The 18247-nt window shown below is 49.4% G+C and overlaps 1 protein-coding gene across 3 annotated transcripts in view; it reads right to left on the bottom strand.

Annotated features, from left to right (window-relative positions):
- The window catches only part of ALDH1B1 (aldehyde dehydrogenase 1 family member B1), a 25962-nt gene extending 7715 nt beyond the window's left edge, over window positions 1-18247 (bottom strand). Inside the window, exons 1-2 of one of the 3 annotated variants that reach the window (XR_004257460.1) lie at window positions 16387-18247; window positions 15344-15508 (exon numbers count right to left, since the gene is read on the bottom strand). Coding sequence is in view for 1 of the 3 variants with exons in the window: in XM_032240124.1 (XP_032096015.1) it covers window positions 1492-3045 (1554 nt within the window). In the remaining 2 variants the exon portion in view is untranslated. Of the gene's footprint in view, window positions 1-837; window positions 3054-5456; window positions 5580-15343; window positions 15509-16386 lie in introns of those variants that run through there. The other 2 variants (XM_032240124.1, XR_004257459.1) reach the window with 2 other exon arrangements.

Here is an 18247-nt window from a genome sequence, read left to right as displayed (position 1 = left end):
ATGGGGGTGTGCATTTACAGGAATGGGTGGACCTGAATGTAAGTTGACTTGTAAGCAGCATGGTCTAGAAAGATGGACCAAGAGAGGGAGGCTCAGCATTCTGCTTCTGTACTGTGAACTGACTGGCTTGGATTTGCCTTCACTCCCATCAGTTGGGGAAGGAATGCAGCAAGACTAACAACAAACATTGTCAACTCTAAGGTTTGAAATTCTGGCAGTCCCCAGCACAGGGGGCCCCCATGCTAGGCTTGGCTTGAAGGGTGGTGTGGTTTGGAAGGGGTGGAGGGCTGTGGAAATGAGTCCAACAAGATGGGCCCACTCTGAGCAGGAACCAGTTTTTTTCTCCATGGGTCTTACCATTGCACTTTGTCGCCCAGCCAAGAGAAAACAAAAATAGAAACATTGGGGAGGGGACTTTTGCACCTGGCTAGGGGTTGACTAGACTACCCGGGTCCCTTCCATCACCCACACTCTATAAAATGTTCTAGAGTTTACATAAAACTCTATAAAATTGTTTAATTATGTAAACCATAATTAATTCAACAGTTTTTTTTACCAAATCGTGCAAACATTACTACTGTTCAATTCCAGAACATTTTCGAGACCTCCCAAAAGAAATTCCATGCCCACTAGCAGTTACTCCTTTATCCCCTGGCAACCATTAATCTATGTTCCATCTCTACAGATTTATATTTCATATAAATGGAATCATACAGTCTGTAGCCTTATACAAGCTATCTGGCTTGTTTCACTAAGAAGGATGTTTTCGGGGTTCACTGACGTCACAGTGTGTGTCAGTGCTTCATTCCTTTTTATAGTCAAGTAATCTGAGGAATATTCCATGGAAACATTTTATAAATCCACTCATCAGCTGAGGGACATTTGGAGTGTTTGGGCTTATTTTACAGGTGTAATTATGTAAGCATATTCTCTGCCTACTCCTTCCCTCAAATTAAGGAAAATCAGTAGCAAAATGAAGGGCAAGTAACTAAAACAGCCAGCAACTGGCACATGGAAAAGGAAAAGCACCTCTGGGTTTTAGGTTAAGCCAATGAAGAGTGGGGCCGAGATTTGGAATCCACCTAGTTCAAAACCCCTAATGCTTTCCAAGCCTGTGTCTCAGCTGAGTTCATCCACTAAACCATCAAGTGAAGCCATGGGAAAGTCCTTGGATCAGCAGGAAGAACTAAACCATTTTCTAGATCATTGGTTTTTAATGTCTTCCAGAGATTCCTAGGATTTCATGGAAGCAACTTATGGGCCACCAAGGGGGCTGTGGCTGAGGCCCGGATAGGTATAACTCTGAGCCTGGTCCCCATCCCTGCTTTAAATAGAACAGTCTTGATTGAATTGCTTTATTTGTGGGGTTTCTTCTAAGAGTTAATTTGGAACAAATAAACGGTGTTCTTGGATTTAAAAAAGTTTGGCAATCATTGGTCAAGGTGGTTGTGGAATTGCTGGACTGGGACTGGGCCTCCGTGACAGCGGCTCTTAAGAGTTCTTCTGAGGAACCTTGATAGTGACCGTCTTCACCTCCGTGTAGGCCTTAAGCCCATCCTCACCCAGCTCCCTCCCGTTTCCAGATTCCTTAAACCCTCCAAATGGCGTGTGGCAGGTGACGATGTTGTAGGTGTTTACCCACACAGTCCCGGCCTGGAGTGCCTGGGTGAAGTACATGGCCTTGTCCAGGTCCCGGGTGAAAACAGCCGCAGCCAGGCCATACCTGGTGTTGTTGGCCCTCTCAATCACCTCCTCAATCTTCTTGAATTTGAACAGGGGCTGCACAGGCCCAAAGATCTCCTCTTTGGCAATCCTCATGTCATCCTGCACGCCACCAAAGACAGTAGGCTTGATGAAGAAACCACGCTCCCCGAAACGCTCTCCGCCACAGAGGAGTTTTGCACCCTCCTTCTGGCCAAGCTGGATGTAGCCTAGGACTCGTTCAAACTGCTCCTTGTCCACCTGAGGCCCCTGCTGGGTGTCCAGCTCAAAGGGGTTCCCTACTTTCCTCTGCTTTGCTTTCTCGACGGTTCTCTCGAGAAACTCATTGTAGATGGATTCTTCCACAAAAGTCCGGGAGCCAGCACAGCAGCACTGGCCCATGTTGAAGAACAGGGCTTCATGGCACTGCTCTACAGCGTGCTCCATGTCAGCGTCAGCCAGCACGATGCTGGGGCTCTTGCCGCCCAGCTCCAAGGTGACTCTCTTGAGGTTGGAATCACCAGCTGCTTTCTGGATCAGGTGGCCCACCTCGGTGGAACCAGTGAAGGCAACTTTGTCCACATCCATGTGCTGCGCGATGGCCGCACCTGCAGTTGGACCGTAGCCTGTGATGATGTTCACCACCCCAGGGGGAAAGCCCGCCTCCTTGATGAGGGAGGCCAAGTATAGGGCAGATAGGGGGGTCTGCTCTGCCACCTTCATAACCACAGTGTTGCCTGTGGCGAGCGCCGGGGCAAGCTTCCAACCCTGCATAACCAATGGGAAGTTCCACGGGATGATCTGGCCACAGACACCAACGGGCTCATGCCGGGTGAAGCAGAAATGCTCGCCATCCATGGGGATGGTCTTGCCGTGCCACTTGTCAGCCCAGCCAGCAAAGTACCGGTACACCTTGATGACCTCATCCAAGTCCAAGGCATAAGACTCTTGGAAAGGCTTCCCATTGTCCAAGGTCTCCAGCGAGGCCAAGTAGACTCGATCCCGCTCCACTAGGTCTGCCAGGCGGTTCAGCAGCCGGCCCCGCTCAGAGGCATCCATCCGGCGCCATGGGGACCCCAGGCGGAAGGCCTCCCGGGCTGCTTTCACGGCCTGATCCACATCAGCCCGGTCACCTTCAGCCACATGCCCAATGAGCTCCCCAGTGCTGGGGTTGACCGTCGGGAAGGTCTTCTTGCTGACTGCATCTTGCCACTCGTTGTTGATGAACAGCTGGTTGTAGCGGATGTCTGGGTTCGGGATGGGGCTTGGGAGGGCTGCTGCCGAGGAGTACCGGGCCGTCCTGACCTGGAGACAAAGCAGCCGGGGTGCCAGGAAGCGCAGCATGCTGATCACTCCGGAGAGGGGCAAAAGAAACCAGGGTGAACAGGTGGGAGAAGCCAGGTGGCGGTACCCAAAGACCTACCAGCTCAGACGTTCCAAGATTCTAGCATAAAGGATTGTCACCTCTAAAAACATGGACTGTAAGAGCTGTGAGGGCCCTGATGAACTCCATCACGTCCTGCCTATCTTCAGCTCACTCCCTCATCTCTGCTGGGTCTCTACTCAAAAGCCACTGTCTCAAGGCCTTCCCTGACTACCCTTTATAAAATTGCAACTCTTCCCACTGCAACACTCTCTATCCCCCCTACCCTGCTTTAATGTTTCTCCAGCTCACATCCCAAATACTGAATTACAGGCTTTTATGTTTCTTGTCTGTCTCCCCCCACTCTGATAAAAGCAAAGCTCCATGAGCACAGGAACTTATTTTTCTGTTTCATTCATTGCTATGTCCCCGAGCCTAGAGGTATGACTGCTACAGAGCAGCGGCTCAATGCATAGTACTGAATGATGCACCTTGGAAACACTGAAATTGCCACAAAGGCTGTCTAAGAATTGACGTAAGACTTGAGTAGAAATCAAAAGTACTCAGAGACAGTTGTTCTCTGAGAGGGGCTTGCTTCACGTTACCTCTGTGCCTCAGTTCCCCCATATGTGAGATGCCTCACAGGGTTATGTTGAATGATGTCTTGCATATAAAAACCCTGGCAAGCTCCACTCAGAACATCAGAACTGGTCACGCCTCAGAAATTGACCTGGCCCAGAGTCCCCCAACCATAGGTCTCAGTGTCCCTTTTCAGCTTTCCCGGAGGTGCAGCAAGTCAGGAAGCGGCAGATAAGAAAAGCTACAACTCTGAATAGTGCAGACTTTGTTAAAATAACTACTGCTATAAAACTTAAACAGCATATTAATACATGTTAAATAAAAATTAAACAGAGTGTAACGTTTCCAGATTAGTTGAGGCAATTATTCTCCAGCCAGGATTTGAATCTCTCTGCCTTTAATGTCTCATGAGTCTTGCCCCGCCCAGCAGCAAAGTGGAATTGCACCTGCCTGTCCCTTCACCCCCAGCCTCTCACCCTCCACCCCTGGGCAGAGAGAGGAACAAAAAACTCAATCAGGAAAGCAAGGCTCCAGATAAGTCCCCAGCCCCACAAAAATCAATGTGATGGGTGTGGTGGCTCACGCTGGTAATCTCAACACTTTGGGAGGCCAAAATGGGAGGACTGCTTGAGGCCAGGAGTTTTGAGACCAGCCTGGGCCCATAGCGAGAATCTTGTCTCTACAAAAAAATAAAAATACATTTGCCAAGCATAGGGGTACATGCCTGTAGTCCTAGCTGCTTGGGAGGCTGAGGTGGGGGAATCACTTGAGCCCAGGAGGTTGAGGCTGTAGTGAACGTGATTGTGCCACTGCACTCCAGCCTGGGTAACAGAGCAAGACTGTAACTAAAAAATAAAAATTAAAAAAAAAAAAAAAAATCAATGCTGACCAAGACAGCCCTCCCTTGGGGGGAACTGAGTCAGCAGAGTCTGCCAGGCGTGCCCCAGGGTTCCATTTAGCTCAGGGCTTTGCCACATACTGGGACAGAGCCCCCTTGCCACCAACAGGTCTGGCTCTGAGGGTGAAGAGACCAAAAGGAGGCTGGGGAAAGGGGAGTCACCAATCCATGGGTAGGGATTGGACGAGGTAAGCAGTCAGGAGAGGTGGTCATAGACCAAGGCTGGCAAAGCTTTGCAGCCACACCAAGGCTATTCCTACTCTTGGGTCCTATATGGGGTCCTTGCCGGGGCCTCCACTTGTAGATAAGAAGATCACAGCTCACATAGCAAAATGCCTTACAGTTTGCAGGCCGTCTTCTCACTGGAAATTTGCCAAGCCTTTCTGCAGCCCCTGGGCGATCAGGGTAGATGATGACCCCCATTCTGGCAGAAGGCTGGGCACCAGGGAGGTTCAGGGACTCACCAAGGACACACAGCAAGAAAGTATAGGAGCCTCACCCCAGATTTCCACAGCCCTAGCTTTGCATATCCTCCCAAATATGGGCAATTTTTTACAGTTCACCCACTGCGAGAAGGACCGGACCTTCTCCATCCCCGGGGACCGCGGCGGCGCCCACCTCACCCCTTCCTTAGGGAAAAGGGCACAAACTCTGGGCTTGTCCCAGCCTCTGGGATATGGTCAGGGACCCTATGCTGGAGTGGGCCGAGTGTCGAACTAACGTGGGAAGGTCTGGGGGCGTCTGTGTCCTCGGGGCCCCGGTACCATCACCCAGGGGTGGGGGTTGGTTTAGAGGGGTGGAGAGAGTCCTACATGGCAACGGCGGAAAGGCCAGCCCCCAGACGGGGCCGCCGAGGCCCAGAGAGGAAAGCCCCCACGCGGCGCCGGGAGCCGAGCGGAGACCCGCACTAGTTACCTGCAGCAGGCTCGGGCTCAGGTTCAGGATAAAGCTCAGGTTCAGGTTCCAGCCCTCCAAGGTCAGTCCCGCCGGCCGCCCGCAGGTCCCGCCTCCGAGCAGCCTGGGCTCGGCGACCGACGAGGCTCCGTCTGCCCCTGGAGCGCCGCCTACGTCCTGCCGCCGCGCGGCGGCCGTGGCCACACCTCCCTCGCCCAGCCCGGCCTTGGCCCATCCGGGCCCCCCTACCCCAGGCAACCCGCGCGGCTCCAGCGCGCCCTCCCTCGCGTCTCGGCACGCCCAGTTTCCACGTTGCTCAGATCTAGGGTCCTAAGGCACTGGTTTGGGAGCAGAAACAGAGATACCCAGGAGCTTCCCCAGGTCACACAGCAAAGTTTACGGACACCAACCCCAGCTACATTTTGCATTTCTCCCTGCTGCAGGAAGCTGCTTAATAGACTGCTATCCTTGAGCCTCCCCTTAACCCCTTCTCGGCCTCGCCTCTCCCTCACTTTGTTTTTTTTTTTTTGCCCGGGAATCACCAATTTCTGTTTTCCACTTTCATTGCTCCTTCCTTCAGTTCCTTTAAGCAGAGTTTATATTTGGGCATTTTTCAAAGTACATTTTTGTCCTAAGGACAAAAAGAGTGTATACACGGTGTAGAAAGCTTGGAAAACACAGAAAAGGATGAAAAAAGAAGGAAAATATCTGTAATCTCTGCACTCACGGTACTCAGTATTATGATTGGGTGTTTGTCCTGCTGGTATTTCCTCTGCATCTGTCAAAAAATATTTTAATAAAAAATCATATAGTAACGTCTGTTGTGCTGCTTTTAAAAAATTTAAAGGCCAGGCGCTGTGGCTCACGCCTGTAATCCCAACACTTTGGGAGGCCGAGGTGGGCGGATTACCTGAAGTCGGAAGTTCCACACCAGCCTGACCGACATGGAGAAACCTCATCTCTACTAAAAATACAAAAAATTAGCCAGGCATGATGGTGGACGCCTGTAATGTCAGCTGCTCTGGAGGCTGAGGCAGGAGAATCGCTTGAACCTGGGAGGCGGAGGTTGCAGTGAGCCGAGATTGGGCCATTGCACTCCAGCCTGGGCACAAGAGCAAAATTCCGTCTAAAAAAAAAAAAAAAAAAAATTAAAAAAAATTAGCGCTTTATTTTGAAGTTTTCTCCTGTCACTAATTACAGATGATATCCTCTCCAAGGATGTATAGAATTCTGTTGTATGGGAAAACTGTTTGACGTTTAACTGTCTCCTATAAAGGTTGCCAAGATGGACCACTGAACAGGCATCTCACTCACTCCACCCCCACTGCACCTTCCTTCTGGCTGGAGAAGTCCAAAAGCTAACCACCATGTTTCCCAGCTTCATTTGCTGTTAGAATTCTGGATGTGGACTAGGTGCTGCCAAATAGTAATACTCAGCCAGATGTGGAAGGCAGACATGCCTTGGAGGGTATTGTCCTGCCCCTGCAGGGTGTCACTAGCAGGATGGCAGAAACATGAGATGTTCTGTGGCAGCATTCCTTGTCCCTTCTCCAATTCCTGGCTGTGGACTGGCAGCTGTGGCCATAGCCGCTCCTTGACCTGGCTCCCTGCTCTTTGAATGGAGGCTGCAGGAGCATGTCAGAGGTGGCCTCAGACAATCATGAGGCTGGTGGGCCACATCCATATTGTCCTGGGAGTCAGTCCTGGTCTGGCGAAGGCTTGCTTCTGCCTCTGGCACTTGCAGCAGCTCTGTGAGCACCCAATTCCCTGTATTAAAGCCCTGCCTCTCCATACATCTACCGTGTTCACATGCAACTGCTTGGACCTAATTCACTTAGTTCTTTCCTTTAGCTACATCTCTATAGAATCTTTGCTACCATATCATCCTTAGGATGTTCATAGCCCTTGCTGCAAAAGTTAGCCCTCCATTAAGGCACTATGGCATCTTATCACCTTGATGCTCATGCTTTCCTGGGGTTTCTCCAGCAACCATATGAACCCCTTGCCAAGGCCCTCCTGCCTCCCCCACAGCACCTGGACAGCCTAGCTCACCTTGGGCACTTGGCATAGCACTCCAGGATTGATTGACTTAATGCTTAACTGACCAATCTTTAACAGGCCTCGTTGATAGAGGGAGTGAGTTTATGACAAAGTGAGTTTCTGTTCTCATGCATTGGGAAACTGTGGCAGGTCTAAGAGGCCAGCTGCAGATAGGAAGTGGCCCCCATGGGGCAAGGTTGGAGGCTGTGCCCTTCAAGGAGCAGCTGAAGGAACTGGGATGTTCACCCATCTTCAAAGACAATGCTGTGCCCTCCAAATCTCTGAAGGGCAAAACCAGACAGGATCTGTGGCGTCCTAGAAGGCAGAGCCAGACCAGTGAAGAATACACAGGAAGAACTCCCAGGCAAAGCAGAGCTGGCTAAGGCTGGAAGGGGTTCCGTTGAAAGGCCTCTCATCACTGGAGGAGTACTAGGAAGGACAGAACCATTTGGCCAAATCCTAGTTCAGATAAGAAATAGACAAGGGGTTCCCAAACTTAGCTGTACATCAGAATTGAGTGGGAAGCTTTTTTGTTTTGTTTTGTTTTTAACAATCTCCTGGACCTTGTCTTCAGACAGTCTAAATTATTAGATCTGGGTTGGAGCCCAGAAATTTTTGTTAAATTTCTCGTATGCTTCCTTTTTTTTTTTGAGATGGAGTCTTGCTCTCTCACCCAGGCTGGAATGCAATGCCACCATCTCGGCTCACTGCAGCCTCTGCCTCCCCGATTCAAGCGATTCTCCTGCCTCAGACTCCTGAGTAGCTGGGACTACAGGTGTGTGCCACCTGGCCTGGCAAATTTTTGTATTTTTAGTAGAAACAGGGTTTCACCATGTTAACCAGGCTGGTCTTAAAACTCCTAACCTCAAGTGATCCGCCCCACTCAGCTTCCCAAAGCGCTGGGATTACAGGCATGAGCCACCTCACCTGGCCAAGTTTTTCATATGCTTCTGATATGTAACCATATTTGGGAAGCACTGGCCTAAGTGGTTTCTGAGGAGTCTATGATTCTGTCATGGATGTTTCCAGAAAGTGACTTTGCCTGCAAATGTGTTGTGTCTAGAGTCTATCCAGCATGCCTACCCTTGACACTTCATAAGCTGTGATTGGCATTAAAACTAACCAAAGTGGTCCTGTTATAAGGTATTTACTCCCCCTGCCCCCGGGAAAAGAACTTTCCACAGTGCTTGACATCTTGACATTTATGATTTGGAGAGAAGAACTAATGTGCAGAAGCTGAAGATAAAATGCACAAATTGTTTTTGGAGAGGGTTGACTATTTTCCAGGAATGTGATGGATTCAGCCTTTTAATTTACAAAAAAGATCCAGGCCCTTTGTAAAGATATTGGACCTGGAGCCTGTGTGGATTGAAGGGGAAAGGGTGAGATAATACAAGCCACAGTCAGGTCAGTGTCAACCAGGGATGTGTTTACACGGGGTTGGTGGGAGAAGAGAAGCGATTCCTGTCCTTCAGCTTTGTAGAGCCTTATATGTCTAGGAAGTTACTGAAGAAGAATCTAGCTCTGAGAATGACGAACAAATCAGCTAGATTCCAAACAAAAGGACATGCGAGCTGCACTGAGTGTTTCTTCTACACTGAGCATAATTATTTTCTGTATTTGAACAGAAGAGGGAAGACTAGGTCAAGACACTGAGACATTTGCAGGAAATGGAAATTTTAAAATAAAGATGCATTTAAAAATCAAACCAATATATACTTTTTTTCTTCTTCCCTAAGTGACCCCCTAAGTGAAGCTCACTCTCTGTGAACATGAGCGAGTCTGAATGTTGTTGAACAAAACCACCCCTTGAGTATTTGCCACCAACTCAGTTCTCTTCCCTCTCTGTCTTCCTCCCCTTCCCTTTCTCTGCACTTCATTTTTATAGTTGAAGAAACTGAGACCTGAAAAGGAAAAGGGACTTGCCCAAAGTCCCTTCGGAAAGGGATTAGGGGATCGGTATCCAAGTGCAGACTAGAAGCCAAGCTCTTGCACAATCACACAAATATCACTGGCCTGGAAGCAGAGCCTGCAGCTGGTGTGTGGGCATCTGCAGAGGTGGGTTTCTACCGAAGGCTTTGAAGGCCCCCCTGAAAAGCACTCAGTTCACAGCTACGGGCTGTAAAGCACACTGGTAGTAGCCTCCCTACAATTCCAGCATTTCCAGAGTTCTTGAAAATGACTTCACTTCCCAGCCTCCTACCACTTGTGCTAATAATAATCTCTTTCTACTCAAAACACCTAGAGAGGCTTCCATTTTCCTGACCACACCCTAACTGACAGCATCACTGAGACTAAGACCCAACTGAGGAGGAGGTTGGGGGCTGGGGGTTGGGGGTTGCAGGCCGGGAGACAAGACTGCTGCAGTGCCTACACATGGCAGTGGCATCTGCTAAGCACAGTTAGAGTTTGTCCCAGCAGAGAAAAAGGCTCAGCTTTGACTACACTGCCCTGGTTGTGGCTCCCCTCCTTACATTAAGGGCAAGGAGAAAAGCTACGTGCAAATGAACTCAACTGTAATTGAAGAGAGAGCCACATGCAGCTTTGGGCGCTCCATCTTGTTGGAGAGATGAGGAGGAGTTTGGGTAGAGGTCAAGGAAGGAACATGGGTGGCAAATGGAAGGGATATATCAACCCAACCCGGGGGCCTGAGAGAGAGCCTGCACTTCACATCTGCCTGTCTCTTCTCCCACTGAGAAGGTGACAAGCAGCACAAAATAAATTAATGCTGCCTTAACTGTCCTAGTGAGGAAGAAGCTCCAGACTAGACACCACAAACCGGTAGCCCAAGTCTCTCAGGCCAGCATACACGTTCTATTTGGCCCCAGAAGAGTTGTGTTTTTTTTTCTTTTTATGCTTTCTAATGCTTAAAATTTGAGATATTTTACATTAAATTGTACATTTCTAGTTTTTCTTGAAACATTGGAAGACTTAGTACCATGAGGTCTGTACAAGGATATGGAACAGTGGGTCAACTAGAGATGCAAGTAGTAGCTGCCCCCTTTAGGTAGGGCTTTCATTTTCCAGTTTGCCACAGGCCTCACCACGCCCTATTGCTTCACCCTATGTACACTGATTGTGGTAGGCAGAATAATGTCCCCTAAAGATGCCCATGTCCTAACACCTGGTACCTATGAAGATATTACCTTACATTGCAAAGGGGGATATTGCAGCTAATGATCTGGAGGTAGGAGATTATTCTAGATTGTATAGCTAGGGCCTAATATAATCACAAGGGTCCTTATCAAAAGGAAACAGGAGTCAGAGAAAGAGATGTGGGGATGGAAGCAGAGGTCAGGTGATGCCGTCATAAGACAACAAATGCAAGCAGTTGGAAAAGGCAAGGGACCAGCCTCTACCCCACTGTCTCTAGAAGAAACTTATCTCTGCCAACACCTTGGTTTTAGTCTAAGGAGACACTTTGAATTTCTGACCTCCACCACACTCAGCTAATTTTAAAATTTTTCTTAGAGATAGGGTCTCACCATATTGCCCAGGCTGGTCTCAAACTCCTGGGCTCAATCAATCCTCCCTACTCAGCCTCCCAAAGTACTGGGATTACAGGCATCAGTCACCATGCTGCCCAGCCTGATACACCTAGAAAAGATTAGCACCAAGCTCTGTGGAAGCAGAAGAGGCAGCCCTGAGTTCCTCCCCGGACTTGTTGGGAGAAGATGACCTTTCAGTTGAGTCTGTATCAGTTAGAGTCAGATTGGACGCATATAATGAAACAGTGGTTTTCAACTATGCCTGTGCATCAGCACCACCTGGAGAGCCTTTGGAAACACCTGAGCAACACTCCACATTGCTAGGAATCCCTGGATGTTGTCCTGGGTTATCTGGTTTTGTTGTTTCATTTTGTATTTAAGCTCCTCCATTAATTCCACTGTGTAGCCAGTTTTGAGAACTACTGACATCAGAGAAACCTGAAAATAAAAGTGGCTTAAACAGAGAGAAGTGTACTTTTCTCTCACTTAAAAGAAGTCCAGAGACAGCTGTCTGGTCTGGAGTAGGAGCTCTGCTCCATCTTCATCCCAGGAGCAGAGGTTTCTATTAAAGAGTCTTGAGGGGCCGGGCGCGGTGGCTCACGCCTGTAATCCCAGCACTTTGGGAGGCCGAGGCGGGTGGATCACGAGGTCAAGAGATCGAGACCATCCTGATCAACATGGTGAAACCCCGTCTCTACTAAAAATACAAAAAATCAGCTGGGCATGGTGGCGCGTGCCTGTAATCCCAGCTACTCAGGAGGCTGAGGCAGGAGAATTGCCTGAACCCAGGAGGCGGAGGTTGCGGTGAGCCGAGATCGCGCCATTGCACTCCAGCCTGGGTAACAAGAGCGAAACTCCGTCTCAAAAAAAAAAAAAAACAGTCTTGAGGGAGAAGGAGGGGAGGTTAATATGATCCAGTGTGCAATTTGAAATGATCATTCTGGTTGTAGTGTATGTCTCCTCCAGTTTCCTAGGAGGAAATAAGATTCCAAGTTATGTTACCAAGAACAGCAGGTGTTGATAATTACTTAAGCTGGCAGCTGCTGGCACAAAGGGGATCATTATAATGTCTCACTATTTTTGTGTAATAAAAGGTTTTTAAAAAAAAGATTATGTTACCAAGTCAATAGAAGGTGTTCCCTGGCCTCAAAGGCTGTGTAATGAATCTGCCCTTTCGTGACCTCATGATTGGGCCTGAGGGGTCCATGTCTTTCTCAGAATCCACGGTTAATTATTGAACAGCAATCACCAAACCCGGCAGAGTTGGTGCAAAGAGCACTGGCAGGGCGTCAGAGCCTGGGTGCTGGTTCCAGCCTATCTGTGTGACCTTGAGCCACCACCTCCCTCTGGGTCTCAGTCATCACCACTGTAAAAACAGGGAATAGGAGGAGGACGCAAGGGCCGCTAGGAGACCGAAGCCCCAGAAAGTTGTAGTAAAGCTGTTACATAATGTTCACTGGGAGCAGTCCTTGGGCCACAAATTTTGGAGCTGAAATGCATGCCATTTGACTTTTCCATCATAAAATTGACTTTTACGGCCGGTTATGGGCCACTAGAAGGCAACGGTTGAAGTACAAAGTGTTGGCAGGGACCTAGTGTATCTTCATACATTTGCTGATGGAGCGAGCCTGAAATGCTGCCCCGCCATCAATGACAACAGTGCAGACCTGTCGAGGAGGGTGCAAAGGCTTCTTGGATCCACAGGGCTGATGCCTAGGTGACCAGAGTAGGGAGCCACAGTGAGCACTGATTACCCCTGCTTTCCACTCTGCCTCTCTGTCTTTAGATAGTTCTTTCTGGTTCAAAGACAGTTTCCCTGGCACAGTCCCTCATCAGGCCCAGCAGTGTCCACATCAGCAAGCATCTGCCACTCATTCCTTCCTTCACTCACCTTCTGTTACTGCTGACCTACCTATGCCAGGCCCTGCTACTGTGGAGATGAATAAGACATCACACCTGTCCTCAGGCAACTCACAGAATGGGGAGGCAGACAGACATGGAGATTGGCATGTTTCCCTCACACAGTGTGAGAAAGAGAACTCAAAGAGTGATGCCAAGAGAGCAGAGAAACAGGAAATGGGATGAAACAACTAAACAAAGCCTGGGAAGGTCAGGGAGGCTTCCTGGAGGAGGTGATGCTTGAGCTGATTCTTGAAAGCTGAATCCAGGGGAGAAACAGCATTTCTGGAAGATACAGCTGCATGTGCCAAAGGTCAGAAATGAGAGGGAGCCCTGTAGATTGCAGTAAGCAGCTCCTCCTCGCCAGTGCCTGGGGTGTGATGGGATGAATGGGGGGCCAGTGAGAGCCAAAGCTGGAACCATAGGAGGGGCAGATCATGAGAGGCCTGAAGTGACTTGCTAACAAGTTTGGGTGTATCTTGAGGAGGCATAGAAGTGATACAGGATGTTTCTCAGTCACTTTGCCTGCTTGGACCTCTGGTCTATGATGTCCCCCTTGCCTGGGCCTTGCTTGGTCCCAGGCCTGCTGTTGGAGGCAGTCTGCCCACTCAGCCCACCTGAGTGTACATGCTTGTACATGCATTCAGCAGTTCTCGAGCTCTTGTCTCACATCCAAGAAGAATTAGGATACGCTGACAATTGAAGGGTGAGGATGGGCGGAGGAGAATTTTATTGAGCAATGGAACAGCTGTCAGTGGAAAGGGGATGTGGGGATTGGTCCCCCAGCCCTGTAGCTGGGTGGTTTTTCTCTTAGTGTGACTGAGCCTGCAGCTTTTTATGGACTCAGAATGGGGAATGCATGCTAATTGGTTTGTGAGTATGCAAAAAAGGTTAAAGTGAAGACACCATTCAAAGGTGGGCACAACAGCATAGAAAACCAATTAGGAGAGGGTAGGCTGTGTAAAATAGGTGAAGGATGTGATCAATCAGAGGAAAATGCACCAAGTGGGAAGGCAGGGTCTCAATCTTGTCTGAGGATTTAACTTGTAGCTTGGCTTTTAGACTTTGAACTGCCTTTGGGTTGGATATGGGGTTTCACAGGGGACCCACCCCTATCTGTGTAGGTATTTGGCTGCCTCCTGTCACTATCAGAGGGACTTTCAGGCAGAAGGGTGACTTGGTTCAATGAAAACCATTTGATTTCCTCAGATCCCACGGCAGTGAGTGAGGAGTAGGTTCAGCTCTGAGTAACAGAAACCCTTATAACAATGGCTTACATAAGAAGGGAGTTGGTTTCTCTAAAAAAGTAAAAGCAGCTTAGAGGTAAGCAGATGAGGGAGGTAGCTCGATACTCAAGGAAGTGCACCCCTTTTAATTCCCACTGGTCACGCCTAGCAGGGGAAATTGTCTTCATGATCCCGAATGGCAGCTACCACATCTACATTCCATGGGGCACGATGGGGGTTGGGATGAAGAAGACAAAAGGGCAAAATGTGCATGCCTCTGGCTTTAGAGGAAAGCCCCCCAAAACTAACCCCCAAACAATCCCATTTATATCTTATTGGCGAGAACGTACTTACATGGTACAACTAGCTGCAAGGCATGCTGGGAAATAGTCATTAGGGTGGTCAGAATATTGGGGCTTTCATTTCTGTGGCTCAGTTGGAGGACAGACACTGGGGGCTAACTAGGAGGCTCTGCCACAGATCCCTCCAACTCTGCTATGAGGACAAGATTACTGGCTTTGGTTGATAGATAAGGACACTGAGGCCCAGAAAGAGAAAATTATTCACTGGTAACTGGTGCATCTGCAATTGCAAACCTTGACTTGGAATGCCACACTCATAAAAGCACTAGGCAAGCTAGCGGAGGTGACTGACTTTGCACTGTCTCCCCTCTCCAAATCTGATTCTAAAGCCCCCACCATAGGTGTGCCTCAGTGAGTCTTCAAGGAAAAGCAGCCCTTTCTTTTTTATTCTTGAGACAGAGTCTGGCTCTGTCACCCAGGCTGGAGTAAAGTGGCACCATCTCGGTTCACTGCAGCCTCTGCCTCCTGGGTTCAAGTGATTCTCATGCCTCAGCCTCCCGAGTAGCTGGGATTAAAGATGCATGCCACCACGCCTGGCTAATTTTTGTATTTTTCGTAGATAAGGGGTTTTGCCATGTTGGCCAGGCTGGTCTCGAACTCCCGACATCAAGTAATCACCCACCTCAGCCTCCCAAAGTGCTGGGATTACAGGTGTGAGCCACTGTACCGTGCCTGAACAGCCCTTTCCTGAGAGGATTCCAGGATGGCTGTCCCCACCCCCAACCTTATGGAATCAGGAACAGATCAGGGGGTAGGGGAGTCCTTAGCATTTCTGGCCCAACATCACCATTGTACAGATGAGGAGATGAAGGACTGGAGAAGGGAAAGACGTCTGCAGATCCCACAGGGAGTGAGTGGGCAGGTCTGGATAGGGTCCATAGTGAGAGACTCACCTGGTGATCCATGCGGTGTTTGGACAACCTTTTCAGGTAGTCCGCAGCCTCATTAAGGCCTCTGCTGCACGTTGGTGAAAGAAATTCCCCCAGGGTTGGAATAACAAAGATGCTTCCCATTGTACATCTGTTCACATGCATTATGGACCATGGAATACTCCTTCTCTGAAACAGAGTGATGATGAGTGTTAGGGCGAGGAGAGACCCACAAAGGAGAGAGGGCACAAGGCTCTGTGGCCAGAGCCCCCGGCTGGGGACCTGGACCCCAGGCTGTCTGACTCATCATGTACCTTCTGGGCCCAATTATCTGCCAGGTGAAGGGACTGCCTACCCGCATAGATAGAAAACTCAAGCCAGGTGAAAGGGAGCTGCTTACTGGGCCCCCACCCTCTGGGGGCCCCTGAGGAAGCTCCAAAGGGCCCCGTGGCTCCAGGCTTTCCTAGAACTGCCCCTGGGCTGATGCCTGGAAAGGTTCATGAGGAAGGGGAAGGAAAATGACTCAGAAGCAGGAGCCAGGGAGTGTGGCCTCCACCTTGTCACAGAAGAGTCCTTCACAGGGTCTGGAGGATGTCCAGGCCGGGTCTGTCCTCCCAGGCCCAACTTCTTGGGCCAGAAATACCTGTTAGAAAAAGGTAGAGGCAGACAGATCAGGGCTCTCTGGCTCAGAAATGGCTCCACTCTCAGCTGCACTCCTGTTCATCCCCAAGCCAGGTTGGATTCTGCCGTTAAAGGGTGGGAGAGGCTCCTCAAGAAGCCTCTCTCTAGGCTGAGAAGGGCTGGAGCCTGTGCAGGGGCCCCAGCCCAGGCCCAGGGTAAGATTTGAAACACTGAGGAACAGAACATCAGAGCACAAAGCCAGGCTGTAATTCTTTTGTGCCCACCCTAACCCTAACCCCTGTGATCTGGTTGGCCATGGTGAATCATGCAGAAGTTCAGGGGTCCCAGGCCAGGGGCTGTGAGGCCAGAGTGGTGGTGGCAACTGGGGGCTCAGATAGGGGCTGCTTACGAATTGGTAGGTGCGCATTTGGTATTAAAGTACCTACCCATATGGCTGTACTAGGGCTTTTCCACAGAAAACGAATCCTGTATTGTCATTTATGACTTGAGCCAGAGGGGGTTTATCCCTGTGATGGAAAGAATATGAATTAGCAGCATTATGACTTTGTACAGGAGAAGAGCCTGAATCCAAGGGAGAGTCAGGGCCTGCCCTAGGCCAGGCGTGGGGACTAGGCAGGGCAGGGCAGGGCAGGAGGGGTGAGTAGGACCCGGCTCTGCATCTGTGGCCTTTGAGGTACAATTACTGCCTGCTGGGGACAGATCGATGCCTTTAATAGACATGTTTATTTAGGGAATGAAAGGTTCTTTCAATCTTACAGAGGAGGAATCAGGAGGGAGCAGGAACAACCATCCAGCTGACCAAGGCTGGCAGCTCAGCTCGCATTCCACCTGTCTCCTGATGCGGTGAAGAAACTGGTGCACTGAATGGGGCTGTTTATTCACCAAACAATGTTTGCAAACCGGCTTAATCATTATCTTCTTATCATCACCGCTCTCTCCTTCACAGAGCGCGGGGCTCCCTAGTGTGCAGGCTTCAGGCCTTGCCAAACCTGGATTCTCCCTGCTTGTTTTCCGAATGCTGCTCTTTGGAGGCCCCTGAGTTCGATTCCCAAAGCTCTTCCGAGCTAAGAAGCCGTTTCTCCCTCCAGCCAAAGACCCTCGCTGGAGAGCACAGGAGAGGAAAAGCAATTATTTTTGAAAACTCAAAGCCACCTCTTCAGGAAGCCCTGGAGTCCATAGTAAACTAAGTTCTCCATCTTATCTGTGAGAAACCTGAAGGAAGATTTTAAAATTCTGGTTTGCCTGTCAGAGCAGAATACGTGTAAATAGGTAATTTCCTGCAACCTTAAGGCATGCTGGGAGCCAGACGCTTACCAAGGTGACATTGGCCCAGGCGCCTGTTCTCTGCTTTGAGTGTGACACTAAAATCCCCGAACCAAGCCTGAGGGATGCAGACTTCTAATGAGATCCTGTCTTGTGTCTCCCTAAGCTTTGAAGTGCTTGGTTTTAGTGCACCTGAAAATGTCACTGTGCAACTGATCTACTGAATCTTCCTATTCATAAGAGAGGATATAGCAGGACACACTGAAAGATGATCCAAGTACAGATGGAGATACTGAGGCCCAAGAGGGGCAAGGACCACTGCATGCCCCACAGGGAGTCAGTCAAGTGAGTCACAGCAATGAATAGCGTTGGGTGGTTTACTATGTCCTAATTACTTTATAGCATTACCTTATTTAAGGCTCATCACACCCACTTGATGGGTAGCCTAACGCTGATTTTCATCTTAGAGGAGGAAACAGATGTAGAGAGGTAGGGCGTGGTGCTTGGTGCTGGCTACACATTAGAATCATCTGGGGGCTTTTATTAATAATAAGTACTGATTCTGATCTGACTGTGGAAGGTCCATTGAAAACAAAATTAAAATAAAAAGTACTCCTGCCTAAGCTCCTCTCCTGAGTCCAAGTTTTAACTCTTAGAGTGGGTCCTAGCCGTGGGTATAATTTGAGATGCTCCAGGTGATTCTAATATGTAGCTGGAGTTGAGACAATGGGTTGCATAATTGCTCAAGGTTACATGGCCAGTGAGTGGTGGATTCTACCCGGGAGGTCTGACTCCACTAGGTCTCACCTGAGCATGCTGGAAATCAGTGTAATTCATTGCCTGGCAAAAAGCACCTGCTCCCCTTAACAACATCATCTTCTGTGAGCCTGAAACCTCTAGTACATACAGCCCAGGGACCAGAGGTGTGCTTCCTTTCCTGCTCTAAATTCTCCTGATGGTACCAAATGGATGTGATGCCGGGTATTAGTTTGCTGTTGTTGCTGTAACAACTACACACACATC

This window comes from Sapajus apella, unplaced genomic scaffold (assembly GCF_009761245.1).
Source record: "Sapajus apella isolate SASKATOON/1434 unplaced genomic scaffold, GSC_monkey_1.0 scaffold46, whole genome shotgun sequence".
Classification (NCBI taxonomy): domain Eukaryota; kingdom Metazoa; phylum Chordata; class Mammalia; order Primates; family Cebidae; genus Sapajus; species Sapajus apella.
This window is presented reverse-complemented; position numbering and strand designations above follow the sequence as displayed.